Source organism: Anguilla anguilla, chromosome 12, assembly GCF_013347855.1.
Source record: "Anguilla anguilla isolate fAngAng1 chromosome 12, fAngAng1.pri, whole genome shotgun sequence".
Classification (NCBI taxonomy): Eukaryota; Metazoa; Chordata; class Actinopteri; order Anguilliformes; family Anguillidae; genus Anguilla; species Anguilla anguilla.
The window spans coordinates 27,952,579-27,970,453 of record NC_049212.1 but is presented as its reverse complement, the minus strand read 5'-3'; the positions used below and the strand labels follow the sequence as shown (position 1 = coordinate 27,970,453).

The 17,875-nt window shown below is 39.7% G+C and overlaps 1 protein-coding gene across 6 annotated transcripts in view; it reads left to right on the top strand.

Moving 5' to 3' along the window:
- The window catches only part of lsamp (limbic system associated membrane protein), an 869,619-nt gene that overhangs the window by 763,328 nt on the left and 88,416 nt on the right, over positions 1-17,875 (top strand). For all 6 annotated transcript variants that reach the window (XM_035385108.1, XM_035385113.1, XM_035385110.1 and 3 more), the window contains one exon: positions 17,365-17,490. In XM_035385108.1, the coding sequence (XP_035240999.1) occupies positions 17,365-17,490 (126 nt within the window). The remainder of the gene's footprint in view (positions 1-17,364; positions 17,491-17,875) is intronic.

Below are 17,875 nucleotides of genomic sequence, written 5' to 3'. Positions count from 1 at the left end.
AGATAAGTGAGTCTGAACAAAGGTCTCTGTATCATAACAGATTATTGGAAATAAAGATAACTCACATAGCCTGCATAAGCATATTCTTAGCTTCCCTAGGCTACTGGCACTTTTCATTAGGAATGTAATAAATTTGTGATTATCCATCTTAAAAAATGTTGCATGTGTGAATGCGCTTCAGGCAGTATTGACCCCAACTTGTATTGAACCATTCAGCTGAGGTTCTGTTTGCAGCAGAAATTACAGCAGATAACAGTGGGGCAGCCAGCTATGTTTTTCAGTAATGAGCTGCTTTTAAATTCAGAATGGCATGCTAGTGGATTCAAATAGTCCAGTTGATAGGTTAAATTGAATTGCCAATCCAAATTCGGCTGCATTTCAAACAGCCGTGTGTATTAGAAGCAGGCCCCGGAGATAAGGATGAATCATGAATGTCAGTCGTCTCACCTCGACAAATTGCTGCAAACATTCCTGTATCACCAGAGCCTGTGCATACACCATCTCGAACTGAAATTTTCAGAAAGGAAAGCATATGTTTGTTAATGTAATCGACCCATTTAAGCATGGCTGCAGTGCATATCTGCGGATTGGCAGTGCTGCCAATCAGTCCTGACACAACTGAAGGGGAACAGTTTGCATCATTTTCCAATAGGCATGAATTAGTATAATGGGGAAAGCTCGTCTGGCTTTTCAATAACGCATTCAGGCCAGGTGTTAACTTTCGCATCACCCTCATTGCTCTTATTTATTCATTCCATTTGAAAATATCATTTTCATGACTTGGCTAAGACATGGCAAAGCCTCCCACTTCTTTAAATACTTTTAATTAGAATTTGTCTCTGTTCACTCTGTTAACACTTGAGATGTGGCATACTTGAAATGACCTCTCTACTAAGGCTTGATGTTTTAATCTGTCTTCGGCATATTTACATGTATTGGTAATTGATATGGGCATCAACAGCACTTTTTCAGCGGAATCTGCTCCTTGGTAAGTTGCTTCTAGTCTGACCATTTTTGGCTCAAACTTTGCTGCACTAAAATAAACTTAATAGCTTGTTAAAACTAAACTTGTGAACAAAGTGGTTGAGACATGTGGCATATAATGACTATTTGTTTTGGTTTGGTTTCTAAATGACCTGTGTGGGAAATGGAAAGAAGAAAAAGTCTGTAACGTTTAAGACTTCATAATTTAATTGGCCAATGCGTGATGTCACACACTTACAGGAAGGCTGTTGCTGTTATCGATGTTAACATTAGAAGTGATTTATCTGAACTTAGTGAATGAACATGATTGATATAACAGGCAGCATACTGTCAATGTTAAAAAGGTATGGGAACACTTGAATAAGATTAAGAACCAGAGTCCAGTCATTAAAATGTCAAAAGTGGTGGAGTGCTGTGTTATGGACAGCACTGGCTTAGTCTATTGATTGCATTTAAAAGAAATGGAACTGCAGAGAATTCTCTCTACAGCTCAAACACGGTGGTCAGTTCAGCAAAATAGTCTGGTGTGGCCTGACATGTCACAGTTTTTCATATTAGTCACCTTCTATTGTGTCATAAATCTATGGGCCCCTAAACATTGCTGGTTCGTCCTTTTGTGGTACTGTTTAAAAGTATTCCCTTTTTCAGATCCGTATATAATTTCAGTTTTTGCATGTTTATCTGATTAGCAAATGTGCAGCTAATCTACTTGCTGCAAAATGTATCTGCAAAAACAACCTTAGCTAGCATAGTTGCTTTATTGCAACCATGGTTAGCTAGCATTGGCAAGCTAGCCAGCTAACTTTAACAATGGATGTGTTATAATAGCTAAGACATGTAAGGATATTTGCATTGGTATGGATAATGTTGCATTGTGTTGGCCTTGATTTACAGGCTACAATATGTTGGCCCATAATGAGCAAAAAAACAAACAAAAAACAATTACAAATCTCCTAATGTAACTAAATTAGGATCTTGGCTGACATAGCTCACCAACTACTTAAAAATACCATTGTGAGAGCTGCAAAATTCCTGATAGTTCAACTGTTTGAAATAATGGAGCTTTATACATGATGTGGACTATGTCCCAACAGGGGTGGTATTAGGCCAACATTATTAACCTCAATATTTCATTACTTTTTATTATGTTTTTTTGAATGATGTATCATTTGCTGTGTGAGGTAGTTAGTCAAGCAAATGTGTCATGGATTCAGCAAGTATAGCTCATGAACTAACATTGGCAGCATGGTTGTTTACAAATGCTTGAATGTCAAGAATACATTGTTAGTGCTTTTATTGAGTAGATAGGTCACAAGTAATGGATTCCTATGTATGCTTAATATTTCCTCAAATGAAGTGGGAAACAATATATGTTAGAAGGTTAAGTGGTGTTTCATACATATTGAAGCTACTTTCTTTGTCCCACAACTTTGAGAGGACACTCCACAATCTCATGTTCTAGGAGGTTGCGAGAAACATGAGGGAGAACTATGCCCACACTAGAGGGCATTGAGGACTGTGCAAGAATATATATACATATAAGAATAAAAGTATCAATTCACACTCTGGACAGGAATTGACAGAGACGTTTCACTGCCTCTTACTTTCATTTTGTGTGATTAAAAATACATTGTGTGTGTCGGTGACACCTAGCACCCATTTCAGAATCCATAACTCATTCACACACACAAGCTCATCTTCCCTCAGTCCTCCCTGTTAACCATTCCCTTTCTAAGATAGCTTATACCAGTATTGATTTTTCAGTATTAAAAAGTGAAAATTCCTGTATTGGGGAATGTCCACAATACAAGAATTCCTATTTGACTCTCCGTGCTTTTTGGCATAGCCAGGTCTCACTGTCACTTTAAAGGTAGTTGTTTTTGCCTAGAATCAACATTATGCTCCATCTTCATATTTAATTTTCATTTTTTCTTCATACCATTGATTTCTTCCCTTCAGGAAAGTTCAATCTTGTTTGAAAGACCACATTATTTGGCAAAAAAAGAAAAGCAATTCAAGTGAGGTATTAAATGAATGCATAACCCATCAGTCTGAGAGAGAACAATAGCATTTTCCCAAGAGGATTTTCATGGTATTTCCCAAGAGACACTCATACAATTTCCCTCTCCATTCGGTCACAGAGTTGTCAAGACGGGGCACAATTAACTCAGGACTGAGGGAAGAAAAATCATATTTGATAAAACAGGCTGTCTGTGATAAGACTGGGTTTTAGACTACACTAGTTTTATTTCACTAGAAACTACTGTCATGTAGGCTGCCAATCAACATTGACCTTTGTGACATCACCACCTGATACATTTGAAGTAGCCCAGTTTAGTTTTAACAAAACCATAGCTATGCTTTTCTATGCATGTAATAAAAATATGTCTTCAATTTTAATTACGGAAGTTCTGATTAAATATTTAACTGTACTGAAATTAAACATCCAGATTCTACCCGTAGGGACAGTGTGATATTTAAGGAGGGAATCGGAAGACTGTACTTCAGCCTTTAGAGCTGGGTGTTCGGTCATTTTCAGGTACAATGTGAGTCTTTGGAGTAGAGTGGGGAATGTACATTGTCTGCTTTCAAGACTGGGCAAAGAAGAAGACTGACCTTTAGCAATTATCACGGGACAATCGAAACCTTTCAGCATCGCTTCCAAAGCCAAACCCCCCGTCGCTTCAAAAGCTCCTTATCGACACTCCATTGTAAGAGATATTCTGGTACTTCTTGTCTTGCGTTCTCATGGGGGACATTGTTAACACTAGAAATGCCAAGCAATTTAACGGGAAGGCCTTCACAGTGACGAAGCTGGCGGCTTCCTTCCTCATGATCCTTCCATTTGTTTTAATGTCTCTGTGTACAGAGGACGGAATCACTGAAAGCAGCTCCTGTGGCCTGTCCCCTTTGAACCCCGTAATGAAAGGGAATGCTTTATGTTTTAGTCAAAGAAACAATTTAGCATTCCGCTTTCTCCTTGTAGACCTGCCTACAGCCCCGGAAAAGGCATCTCCTTTAATCTTTATTTTATGCTTGGCAGAAGGGCACCTCATGCATTTAAATGGGACTATCAGCTGATGTGTGTAACTCAGGGAGTATCTACAGGGCTTCAGGTAGAGGGCTACTATATTTTATATGGTGAGGGGAAAGTTGAGAAGTCTCATCATTCCTGGGGCCCTCGTTCTTTATTTTATCAGTAACGGCTTCCACTGTTTCCAGCCCTGCTGATATATTGGCTAACATATCCCACCCTGACTCTTAACCCAGGTATCCAAATAACACTTATTTCTTCAGTTCCAGAAGGTTGTGGAGGTTGTTGGCAGTCAGACAAAATAATGAGAACACATCTCCTGCAGGGAAAAAGTATAAATGTGCTCTGGAACTATTTACAACGTAGCTGGGATGATGTGGTTGGGGGGCGGTAGAAGAAATGTCGCAAAAGCATTGCTAGAACTTTGTTGTTGACTGTGACTTTGCTGCAACAGTGTGGAAAGTTACAGTAACATATTGGGCTCTCTGGGAAGCAAAGAGAAGTATAATTTGACATCCTCATCTTGTTTTTCAATAACTGCCACTGAGGGCTGATGATAAATCTGTCCTAGCACAGATTTCTGCAAGGTTAATCTCCACTGCCGTTTTATTATCTAAAATCACGTAATTCAAGGTGCCTACTGATAAACACAGTTTTTATGACACTTTATTTATTTTACTGTTCTATTGATTTTACTGTTTACTGTTGAGAATGTGATTATTATTATTGTTGTTATTATTGTTATTATTATTATTATTATTATTATTATTATTATTATTATTATTATTGTTAGATATAATGGAGCTGTCCTTTTAGCTGCCTAATAGTCTAACACCAAGATCTTGAATTTGATGCTAGCTGATATAGGTAGCCGATGGAGGAAGATGAGAAGGGGAGTGACACGGCTGAGTCTGGGGAGGTTGTAGGTCAGATGAGTAGCGGCATTCTTGATTTGCTGCGGAGGTCTAAAGGCAGAGGAAGGGAGGCCAGCAGTCTTCCAGGTGGGAGATGGACTAAGAGCTGGATTGACTTGGTGGGGAGAAAGGGGCGCATTCCCCACATGTTGTACAGGAAGAATCTGCATGCCTGACAAACTTCCATCATGTTCTCAGAGAGGGACCGCTTGTGTTCAGTACCACTTCAGGATTCCTAGCCGATGAAGAGGGTCTTGGCACTTTGTTGGCACTTCGGGGGTTCTGTTTACAGAACAATAATGTGAAACTTCGACCGTTGTACTCCCCCTAAAAAGATCTAATTTTACTTTTCGGTTTTTCAAAAAGGCTGGGTGGGGTGGCGGATGGGGGTGGGGGAGGAGCTGAAACATGACAGAAGGAGGATAACATGCCAGAAATGTGCTGCAGACCAGTGGACTGAACTCTGAATACTGTCACCATAATCATTTAAATACAGCGCCAATTATGGGAATATAGATTCCTGCCAATAAATCCTCTATGTAACTGCATATCGCACACAGGACAGTCTACACAAAGGAATCAGTGTGTGTTATTAATTTGATTAATTATCCTGTCATGAATGCTTTACATTCAACTTTATTGCGAGTTCGCATACACTAGATTTGAGAAAAGATGAGCTGTTTTTGGTAACATTGGGCCAGGGTTCTATTTTTATTTTTTTCTTGTTGTTTTTCGCATTTTTGTCATCACTGTGATGTACATATTTTCACTTTCAGTGCATCACTGCACTATAAATAAACACCAGCCTTCACTGGAAGTTCAAAGTGCTCCTGTCCTTGCAGTCATCACACACACACCCACGCACAAACACACACAAACACACACACCCACACTCAAACACACACATACACACAATGAATTCAGAAGGATGTGAATGAATCATGTACTGTATGACTAAGTAGATTTGTGCAGTGGTGAATATGAACTCGTACGGATTACTGATTCATTTGTTATTTGTTTATAAGCTGTTGTGATTAACATAAAAAAGTAGGACCAATAAGGAAATTGAAAAAACTGGCATTTAAACCAAAGGACACTGTTCACTGTTTAGGATTCAAGTGAATGGTGTAAAAACTTTCTGTTTTGACATGATAACTCCCCTTTTGTATGCTCCTGTTTTTTTCTTTTACATACGTACAAAGGAAACTGCATTTCAAGGGCATCTGCTCCATTCTCCCACCATTTATCATCTGGTGTTAAACTCCCCTGCCCTCTAATATCAGATGTGTCATCCTCAAATTTGTGTTTAACCTTGCAGTTCTGATATTCCTCCCAGCCCTTATCTACTTTTTGGCTTTGCATGCACTTCTTCCCCTAGATTATCGAAGTCCTCTGAATGTGTGAAACCAGTCTTTGTGAATTTCACAACGTAATTGAAATCTAATAGCTGCGATGGGTGCCATCATGGTGCTTTGTCACTGTCCTGAAAGAGGTTAGAGTACATTCCATTCATCCTACACAATGTATCATTTCCTACTCAGATTAGGCCGGGTATGGTCTCAAGGGCTGCATGTGCGGCTGTGGTGAAGCAAATCAAATGTTCCTAATGCGATACACAGCATCTTGCAAAACTTCCCCTTTCTGTCTACTGCATGGAAACGTATTCTACTGAAGTAGTAGTAGTTTTCGCAGTAATAGTTGTAGTTGTAATAACAGGAGTAGTGTAGTAGCATAATGTATAGTTCAGTTATTTCATACATTTCAGCTCTCACATTTAGAGTATTCAAGTCTAATAGTACAGAATACAAAAACATTGTCACTCATCACAATTGGATGTTAATATTTTAACCTCATGATGTGAAATGGCAAGACCTCAGCATTGACCTTCAACACAATATATACACACATAAATACAATTATACAGCCACACATTTCTTTCTTTTTATATATACTTCCGTAAATTTACATATGGTTAAACAAAAAATAAAAATAAAAATACAGACATACACGCATGACAGTAAAAATGCAACAAAGTGACCCAATGGTAGAAGGGACAGAACTCCTGCAAAAGCAAGTCCTTTTCCAGATTAGGAACCTATATCTGTGACCAAATGATGGTAGACCGAAAAATGCATTGAACAGGTTGCCAGGGGACATGTGCTATAGTGAGTGCTTTGCGTGTGATGGCTTTCTTGCTGAGGTGTTGGGGGTGGGAAAACCATTGATTTTGGAGGCAGTGCGTGTAATACAGGTGAATTTGTTCTTGTTGGAGGCGGTTCGCATGGTAAAGAAACTAGGGGAGCAGTACAGTAGTATGGGTTGTATTATGCTTTTGTAGAGCAACAACAGATGGTGGGGGGCTGCAGACAGTGCTTTGAATTTGTGGATAAAGGAGAGTCTTTGCAGGCAGCGTTTGTGAGTGTCAGCGGTGTGTTGCTCGAAACTGAGTTTATTGTCCAGGGTGAGCCTGAGATATTTGAAACTCTCCACCATCTCTACAGTTGTGCTGATACAAGTGGGTTTATGAGTTGTGCAGTGAGTGCCGGGTGTACCAGTGGACACTTCTTTTGTCTTTGTGACATTCAGCTGTGGGCAGTTGTCTGCGCACCATTGTGTGAAATGGGAAATGGAGTGAAAGTAGTGTAAGTATGGCAAAATCACCCTAATATTTGAAATATGTGGTGGTGGGTGAGGGGCTGACACAGTCTTTAGTGTAGATGGTATGCAGGAAGGGGCTCAGGATGTAACCTTGTAGGGTTCTGGTGTTGATGATGATGGTTGAGGATGCTACCGTGCCCCCTTTTCTGACTGTGATCTGTCGCCGAAGGAGCTAGGAGCTGTGTACGTGAAATGCATGAGAAGTGGTGGGACACTGACATGGTGGTGCAGTCCAGTCTGTGTCTTTAATAAACACAGTGTCTGGGCTATAGGGTCCAGTCTGTCTTTAATAAGCACACTGGCTAGGCTATAGGGTCCAGTCTGTCTTTAATAAGCACACTGGCTAGGCTATAGGGTCCAGTCTGTGTCTTTAATAAGCACACTGTCTAGGCTATAGGGTCCAGTGTGTGTCTTTAACAACCACACTGCCTAGGCTATAGGGTCATGTCTGTGTCTTTAATAAGCACACTTTGTAGGCTATAGGGTCCCGTCTGTGTCTTTAGTAAGGACACTGTCTGCTTACTGTCTGTAATGACTGGGGCTGTCATACAACATTTCCATCTTTCTGATTAACACTTTTCAAACTGGTGAGCTAGTGCTATTTGTAGGGCTTTGCAAAAGTAACAACAAAAATAAACAGAAAACTGAATGCACATGAATGTTAAAATAAAGGCTAATTTGGTCGCAAAACCCCCAGATATTAATTAGCTGTATAGGAGCACCGTGTTTCTATTGTAATAAAGACAAATAATTTTTCCTTTGGTCTTAAGGTGGTCATGAATTTTTCAATACTCTGGCAGAGTGTGGCTGAAAGTGTTTGAACTTCTTTGTGTGCTCAAACTGTATTTTTGGTCCCCAGTCAAAAAAGGCCAGAGCTGAAGTCTCCACATGGTTTTGTAGCCTCTTCTCCTTTGCTCATTATCATAAAATTCATTGCATGCAAATTGAAACTTTTCTTGTCTCAGGAAATAGCAATGTTAGGTGAAAATTAAAAAAAAAAAAGTATATCGCCTGTGCAGTTTACAAATTCATTTTAGTTTAGTTAAGTTGTGGGTTATGTCTTCAACAATTTCAACAAAAACTGAAAGGAGACCTGTTTGTTGACTTGAAAAAACATTGCTTTCATTACCCTGCGACAGCATTAGGCTGCAATGACCGGCTAATCGCTGAGCACACACTGATTTGCATTGTCGCCCCGCGCCCTTCAGTGTAAACAGCAGGTTAACCTTTGGAATATGTCTTCTCCGTTGCTTTAGAAACAAGTACAGTTGTGGTGTCTCTAAAAATACATTTTAATTAACCAGGGATTTGCCCCTCAAAGACCAGAAAATAAGACCATAATCCGGACAGCAGGGAATGCTTGAGGATTTTTCGACCGAAGGCCCCCCTCCAGAAAGGCCTCCGATGAGCGCTGCCATATTTCATCTCTTCTGTTCCCTGCGAAAGTTCAGAGGGAGCTTCAGTGGAGATCGTCAAATGCTGGGGGCTATGATTATGTTGGTGAAACAGTTTCTCCAGTAGTGCTGCCAAAAGTGAAGAATGAAATCTGAAAAGCTCTCCCTGTTCCTCTTCAGAAGATGCCTGAAATCTAAAATCTGAAAAGCTCTCCCTGTTCCTCTTCAGAAGATACCCCAGCTGTGAGTTTAGCCGCTCGGGAAGGAGACTGAAGAAAGGTGACCCTGGTCTGCAAAAGTTGTCGCACTTTGTAGCCGACGTTTGATTTGCTCCTCGGTTAGTCTGAACATCTACAGTATCTGGCCTCAAAGCGAAACTGTTTTTTTTCCCGCTACTTTCTCAGTGCATTTTTCTTTCTTAACAGGATGTGCTAAGAAAGCATTGTTGAGTTTCTCTTTGTGATAGAAGCTGGATGCGATACATACTCTGTGTGTCCTGTTGGATGTCCCCCCATCTACTCTCCTCCCTGCCTGCTGGGATTGATGGGTTTCGCTTAGGCGAGGCCCTGGAATGGACGACATGCTTCTCTCTCTCCCTATCAGATTACCTACTTGGGTCAAGGTAGACAAACCCGCACCCTAGTCGGTCCTGGACCAGTTTAAGCTAATGTTATTAAATTTAGGAGCTGTCACAGCGCCTCCCCCAGACTTCCTCCTGAAGCTGTGTGCTCAGCTAACACGCTGGTCCATGCTTTGAGGTGCTGATGAAGGATTTGTAGTAGTGGTGTAATGACCTTGTTCTGCAACGCAAACGTAATTGACAGTTATTTTTGAAGCCACATTGAGAGCCGGGGGCCTTGTTTGATGATTAAGTTGCTGCGATTGGAATATCAGAACCATAATTGCCTTGCTTTGTTCTGTGCTCTGTCTGAACGATATCTGGGAGGCAGAAGTCAAGGTGAAAATGGAAGGGGGTGGCAAAAGGGGCCCTTGGGCCCAGTTTTGAGATGTTAGAATGGCAGAAAGGAACAAAGTGCCAAATGATTTCCAATAATTCAATAATTCCCTCAATGAAAACCTGCAGCTTGACAAGATAAAGTTATTATTCAAATCTATTCCCATTGTATGTAGTAGGTTTTATTAATTATTTTGCCCTTGTGTGTGTTGGCGCATGTGCTGACGTATGTGTGTTCATGTGAGTGTGTGTGTGTGTGTGTCTGAGTGTGCATGTGTGTCTTAGTGTGTGTGCGTGTGGCAGTGTGTGTGAGTGTGGGTTAATTAGCCTGCTAGCTGTAAATACTGTTGGGTTTCACTGAGAATATGTAACAAAAATATGAGCCATACTGTAAGCAGTTTAAATGGCTAAGAATTGACAGGGAGATAATTAGACACATTTACCCAGACTGGTGTAGACAGTTTGCACTGGATTCAGCACGGCAGCAGGCTTTAGCCATCGGCACCAATCCCTCAGCTCTCAGACATCTGTTAGGATGTTAGCACTGCGCAAGTGTCGGATGCTTGCAAAAGGTCGATTGGTATTTAAATAATGTATAAGATTCTAAACCACGGTCTGGTCTGCAGAAAATCAAACAGCATTTCCCAACCCTTTCAGAAAACCACTGTTACCAACAAGAAATCAATAAGAATAGTAATAATATGAAGTCCAGTTAAATGGTGATCTATTGATATTGTTTTGCATGGCAGTAGAGATGCGGTTTACACAGTAGTCGCCTAAGAATTTTGACTAACGATTGCCAATATGTCCTTTTGATAGACCTCCATCATCTGTCAGTGTTTTCTTTAGTTTTTTCTTTTGTTTGTTTCAGCCATTTCTCTTGTGCTCCTGTCAACCATCTAACTGTATAAATCAATAGGTTAATCAATTAAACAGCTGTGTGGTGAAAATATATTTCTTTGCCAGGTCAAGTTTCATCAATCATATGAGTTTTAGTATATGGAAGAAAATGATCTTTATACAAAATCCACATTTCATATATTACTGTATGACATTTTACAGTTTATTCAACAACATATAAATAATCTTTCATGCATAGGACTTATATTACTTTATATGGATTAAATATGACACATATTTCATAATATGAACATACCCCTTATGTATTTCATAGCATTTTTTTTACGTTTGACTTTTTAACATTTGAGTGCAGTGTCTCATTCCTGTCTGCAGTTTATCAGAATTGTTTATTTCTTGATACATATCTATTTATTAAATCAAGGCTGCCAACAAAACTGGCAGCTACAAGAAAACAAAAGCATTATGCATTATGTATGTAATTGAATTAGATCCCCTCTGGATTTAATCTTGACATATCTGAGAAGACCACTTTAGCAGACTTGTTCATTTTGAGGGAACTCTCTGGGTAGGAAAAAAGAAAAGTCTACCGTGAGAAAGGCTCAGATAAATCTAAATGGGGTTTTTAGGATAATAAATCTCCTCAGATAATCCTTGAACTGCACAGCGTTGGGTGTAATTGAAAAATCTTGGCTGGGTTCAGCTCTGTCCATACCTGAAAATTGGTTGTCCTGTTGGACGCAACCATGCTTTTTAAAATGAGTTTCATTCATTTCCGTCTGCTGTAATGGGGATTTTCTGTTTGTGTGCAAACCTGCTAAAGCCACTACTGTGTCCTAGGGGTCATGTATTTCTTTTAAATTGTGTTTATGCATGTACCTTTGGTCCAATTTTTACGTTCCTATTTAGCGATTCCATTTGTGCTAACTGATGCTGCTGTGATTTGTAGCCACTGAATTCCCCTTGTCCCTTTGCCATCTATGCAGTGATAAACAGCCCATCTTTGATCAGTTTTATTAGTTGCATGCCTTGCGACACAGCCTCAATACTTTATCCTGCCACTTAATTCTCATATATGAGAAGCTTAAGCTTTCACGCTTGGCTTCAGTCCTGCTTTACACGCACCCCTCCAAGCACGGGTGTGTCGTGTAAAACTGTCTCATTTATGGGTGTGTGTGGATTCAGCTCAGGAGGGTACGCAGTGCACATCTCCCTTGAAGGAATACCATGACTTTAGTGATAATGAATATGAATCCGAAAGGATTAACATCAAGCTGTCTCTGCAACTTTAGCCCCTGCCATAATCCCAGATCACAGCTTCTCGGGGTGGGCGATGTGAAACTGGATTTGATGCGGCACTTGAGACTCTTTCCATTTGGCTGATTTTGAACCCTGACACCTGAGAATGATTATAATACATAGGACTGAAATTAATGAGTCAACTCATGGCAAAAAGTTTATTAAGTTTGGTGATGTCATGATAAGCTTTCCTTTCCATTCCACTACTGTCACGAAGTAGCTAACAATGCTATCAGTTCTTTCTGGGCTCATATTGAAGGAGAGCACTGTTCCACTTGAAAGAGGACACTGTGCTCTCCCTTGTTCCCTTCATTATTATCCTTTCACACTTTTCAAACTGAAGCCATGCGACATCATTCCACCAAGCGTCTTTGAGTCCATGAGAAGCGCTATATAAAATAAATTTATTTTTATTATTATTATTATTATTATTGTTATTATTATTATTATTATTACCATTACATTTTGGGTACATTTTTGGTAAATGATTGCTACATGTGAGGATTGGACAATTAAATGCAAAAGCATTGTAGGAGTGGTACAATTTTTGTTGTTTTAGCTCAGTACTCCAGCACATTGGATTTGAAATAAAACAATGAATATGAGGATAAAGTGAAGACTGTCAATAAATACCATCAATCTGAGGGTTTTTTCATCCATATTTAGTGATTCGTGTATGGATTACAGCCCTTTTTATGCATAGTCCCCCCATTTAAGGAGAGCAAAAGTATTTGGACAAATTAACATAATCTGATATAAAGTTGTCATATTTATTACTGCATAAATCGTTCGCATTCTATATCTCCCTGAAGCCTGCAACCCATAGACATCACCAGACACTTGTCAAGTGAAATGCATGTTCAGTTGGATTCAGGACAGGTCCTTGACTTAGCCAGTCAAGAACATACACTTTTTGGCCCTGAAGAACTGATTGGCTGCTTTAAGTATTATATTTGGAGTCATTGTCCTGCTGCAAGGTGGACTGGCATCCGATGAGTTTTGCGGCATTTAGTTAGATTTGAGCAGATAAGCTGTCTCTGTACTTTTCAGAATTCATCTGCTGTAAGCAGTCACATCATCAGTGAAGACAAGTGAGCCAGTCCCAGTGGCAGCCATACAGGCCCAAGCCATAACACTACCTGGGGCTGATTTGGTCCATGAGCAGTTCCTGTCTTTCTCCACGCTTTCGTTTTTCCATCATTCTGGTACAGGTTAATACTCGTCGTTTTCTGTTGCTGAGTTTACTATTGCGCTCTTGCTCCCTAACAATGTATCACTTGATTTTGACACGCTCATTGTTTTGGCTGTCTCTGATCAGTTTGTTCTGGTTTTTCAGCCTCATGATGACCTGTTTTACGGGCGTTGACACTTATTTGGTCCTCATCTTGAGAGACAACAGCAACAGTCTCCAAATGCAAATTGCACACCTAGAATCAACTCTGTACCTTTTCTTAGATGTCTTCTGCATGAATATTTAACCTCCTGTTCACTGCTTTATTTTAAATCCAATGTGCTGGAGTACATTGCCCAAACAAAAAGAAAATGTGTCCCAGTACTTATGCATTTAACTGTATAACACCTGTTGGCGAATGATTTCTTATAAATATTTTTGATAGAATAGTACACAGAATTTGCTTGTAAGACTCCCTCCATTAGGGCATATGTAAACTGCTCCCTGCTGCAGTCACTGTTGTGGATCTGCAGGGCTGAGATATGAAAAATTGATTTTTAATTGTGTTTAGCTGGTAATAAGTCAAATTTATAATTTACTGAACATTCATATCCCTCAATAGTTGCTGCTTAATTCTTGTAAAAGGTAACACTTTGCATCTTCACAGGAATTCAGCTTTCTAGGTTAACACCATCATTTTTTACTAAGCCTAATATTTTGTCAGTTAAGTTGTTATTGAGATGGCTGCTGTGTCTTCACTGTGGCAAATGTACTAGTGAACTGCAACACAGAAGCTTAGTCTGTACTGATTATTCATTGGATTGACAGTCCATACATGCACTATAATGTAATCCAGTGGGAATAATGGACTGCAGGCATTATCGTATTGGGTATCTTTCACTGAGTTTGCTTGCAAGGAAGTTTTCCTTGGCTTTGGATCTTGGGACCTCCACACACAAGACCTGTTTTCAGCGCTCTGCAGGCTCTTTTAGGTACTATTTAGCAAAATGTAACATGGCCATCCTGTTTTTGCAGCTAACTAGTGGTTTCCATCTTGCGGTGTAGCCTCTGTAGTTCTGTTTGTGAAGTCTTCTGTGGAGTATTTTCTGCAAGGTGAAACCAAAAATGTATAAATATACCCTTTAATCAAAACTGAGAAATATGCACTTTAACCGCATGTACATTGATTACAATTTAAAATTGTCTAAAATTGTGGAGTACAGAGCCAAATCAAGAAGAAAAAAAAATGTCTTTATCCCAAACACTATGGAGCTCACTGTATTCTATTAAAACACGCAATACATAAAGTATTATGCCATGCAGAGAAAGTTTGTTCACAAAAATGTAAACATTTTATATAAATGAAATTGTGTCTGTAAATTTGTGTGTATTGTATTTGAAATGAGGTGAGAAAATATCAAGGTGGTGGAAATTATTGTTGAATTTAATTTGTTCAGCAGCTTGACTTCATTGTAGAAATAATTATCACAGCTTTAAGGTTATAAATGCGAGGGACCATTTGTACCACCTTGGTTACCATATCCAAGGTAACTAAGAATAAGGCTTTGTTCCCATTAGTGTCTGCCAGCATGTTTTTATAATTACATTAAGACACAGCTCCTGATTGCTGAGTGTTAAAACATTACGAGCCGTGCCACACCATGCCATACAACAATTTTATTTGCAGCTGTCCTCAGTTAGTGAGTTTTTATCACTCACCCTTTTCTGTATATTTACCATTAAATATCAGTCTCAGTCAAATCTCAGTTAGCATAATTGTAAAGTTATGATCTGAGCATCTGTCCGTTTTTCAAATGGCTCCTCTTACAGTGGAGAGGATCCACATCATACTCAATTATTCACGCACACTTGTGTTACTGTGAGTTATACAAAAAAAAAGAAAAAAAGCAATCTCAGCACCCACCTGCCATTGCATTAAATATAAAGTGTCTGTCTCATGAATGAGCGTTTGCACTGGGCGCTGTTCTGTCCCCGCCCTTTACTGGCATGTAAAGACTGCAAGACTTCAGCAGCCTCTTCCTCATTATGGTGAGAGTGCTGGCTTTTTCTCTGCGGTTTTTAAAAAAAATTTATTTTATTTTTTCTCGTCACCTCCAGCTGAAGGATTCTAAAGCGGAGCGAAGAACTCAAGTGTAGATTTTCCTGTCCTTGCGCACTTTTCAGTCCTGGCGCGCAGACATCTTTTAGTTCCAGTTAGTGGAGCAGTATCCCCGTCCCCTCACTCTTTAGCTAGACACGCACGGCGGAGCGGGGGGGGGGGGGGGGGGGGGGGGGGGCGGGGGAGGGGCGGCGAACCGGAGCTGGAGAAAATAACTGAGCCAAAACGTTCTGCGGGGATCTGTCCTGTTACACAAATCTGATCCTCGGGTTTTCGCTCTTCTCCGGGCTTATTAAAATATTCCCACTATGCGGGGCAGCCACTGTTCCGCCTGATATTTACTTTCTGCAGCGACATGAGTAGCTCAGAGCTCATGGCCGTCATGGCAGCAACTCAATTGTTTGATGAGAAAGGAAAACGGGGCGAGCCAGCCCCCCCTACATTTTGAATCAATTTATTTCCTAACTAATCTCCAGACACCGGAGAGAAGCTGTCCTAAAGGGTTCAGAGGTCTGAGATGAAAGAAGAAAGCACAAACATAGAGCAAAATGCTCCCGAAGAAAGAATCTTTGCTTTTCTCCTTAGAGAAAATCAAAACGAGAGCCCGAAAGAGATAAGAGTTCCAGATGTAAAAAAAAAAAAAAGTTCCCTTTCTCTGTCCTGTCCTTTCTCATCACCCTTATCATCTCACACGTTATTTTTTTTTTTTACTTATGATTTATCTGCCTTGTAAAATATCTTTGTGTGCTATCATTTTTGGAGTTATTGGTCGATAAAACAACCATGGTGTCAGCTGGTTTGTGAAAAGGAAAATAGACACTTTTTTTGCAAACAACATTAATATGATTTTGAAGGTGTCCAACTTCATGACAGAACTGCATAACTTGCATATTACATGTCATCCATCCAGACGTGTTTTACAAATGGAATATATTAATCATTTCTCCCTGTTTATATTCTGGTATTTATATTAATTACTCTTGCTCTGAAATGCTGAACAAAAAGGTTGTGCATCTTCTGGAATTTATTTGGTCTGTTAATTTTGGTCTGGCATCTTGTTTGTTTGTTTGTGATGTAAATCATAACCAAAATGGTGCGTGCTTATTAATTGGTAGCTATAAATTAAAATTAAAGGCTTCCTCTCAGCACTATTGAAGTTCTTATGAGTTTGCTAGGCATCCACCAATGGCAGTGTTACAAAAACTTTGCTTTACAACTAAAGCCAGGAGTCTTTTGCAGTGATGATCTGGGGACTGAACAAGCCCAGCCCTGCTTAGCTTCAGCACTAACCAAACCCAGCCTTCTTAGCTTCAGTACTAACCAAGCTCAGCCCTTCTTAGCTTTGATACTAACCAAGTTCACCCCTGCTTATCTTTGGTACTAACCAAACCCAGCCCTGCTTAGTTTCTGACTAACTAAGCCCAACCCTGCTTAGCTTCTGTACTAACCAAACCCAGCCCTGCTTAGCTTCCAACTAACCAAGCCCAGCCCTGCTTAGCTTCAGTACTGACCAAGGCCAATCTTTTGTACTACTCACACCCTGTTGACTTCTGCTTTTCACAAGCATCCTCTAACACATGCATACACACACACACATTTTTTGAGTTTTTATATATATATATATATATATATATACATATATATACTTTATTATTATTATTATTTTATTTTTTGGGAGGGGGAGTCCTCTTTAGTTCTTTGAAACAGACTGTCAATTTTTATTTTTTTATTTTTTTCCCATGATTTTAATTTGGAAAGTGTGTACGATTTTTCATGTTTAATTTAATTTGGGTGGAATAAAATCCTGGGCCAGCATGGCATGAAACATCAAGAAAACAGAGAAAAAATTATTCATTCAGTTTGGTCAACCTTCAACCTTGTGTTACACATTGTGCCGCATTTGTAATGTCAATATGACATTTTTCCAGGCTACTTTATTTGACCGATAATAACGGATTGAATTAATTTTCTGTTCCAGTTCCTGCAAATATTTACAAAGTTTCAGAAGACATCACTGTCAACGAGGGTAGCAACGTGACATTGAGTTGTCTAGCCAATGGGAGGCCGGATCCATCCATCACTTGGAGACTGCTCAATCCATCAGGTAAGAGTCGTTGGCCCTCGCATTCATCCATTTGCAGGACAGCGTGTTTTCCCAGGTACACGTAGATCACTTGTGACCGTGCCATGAATGCTTTTATATTTGACCCTATTTCTTACTCTCAGAAAGAATGAGGAGGTTAGACATCTATTTTAAGATTTGTAGCATCATCAATGGCTACAAATCTAATGCTTACCTTCATGACCAGCTGTTCCAGTTTTTTTTTAATTCTTTCCCAAGGTTGTCTTTTGGTTTCCAGGGCTCTTTCTGTGCTTTTCGTGGTACATATTCCATGATTCATTTCTCATGAAGGTTGACTTTAAGCTGTGGAAGATGTGGTTTTATTTTGGACCATGCAGGGGCAGCTAATTAAGTGTCTTCCTGTTGG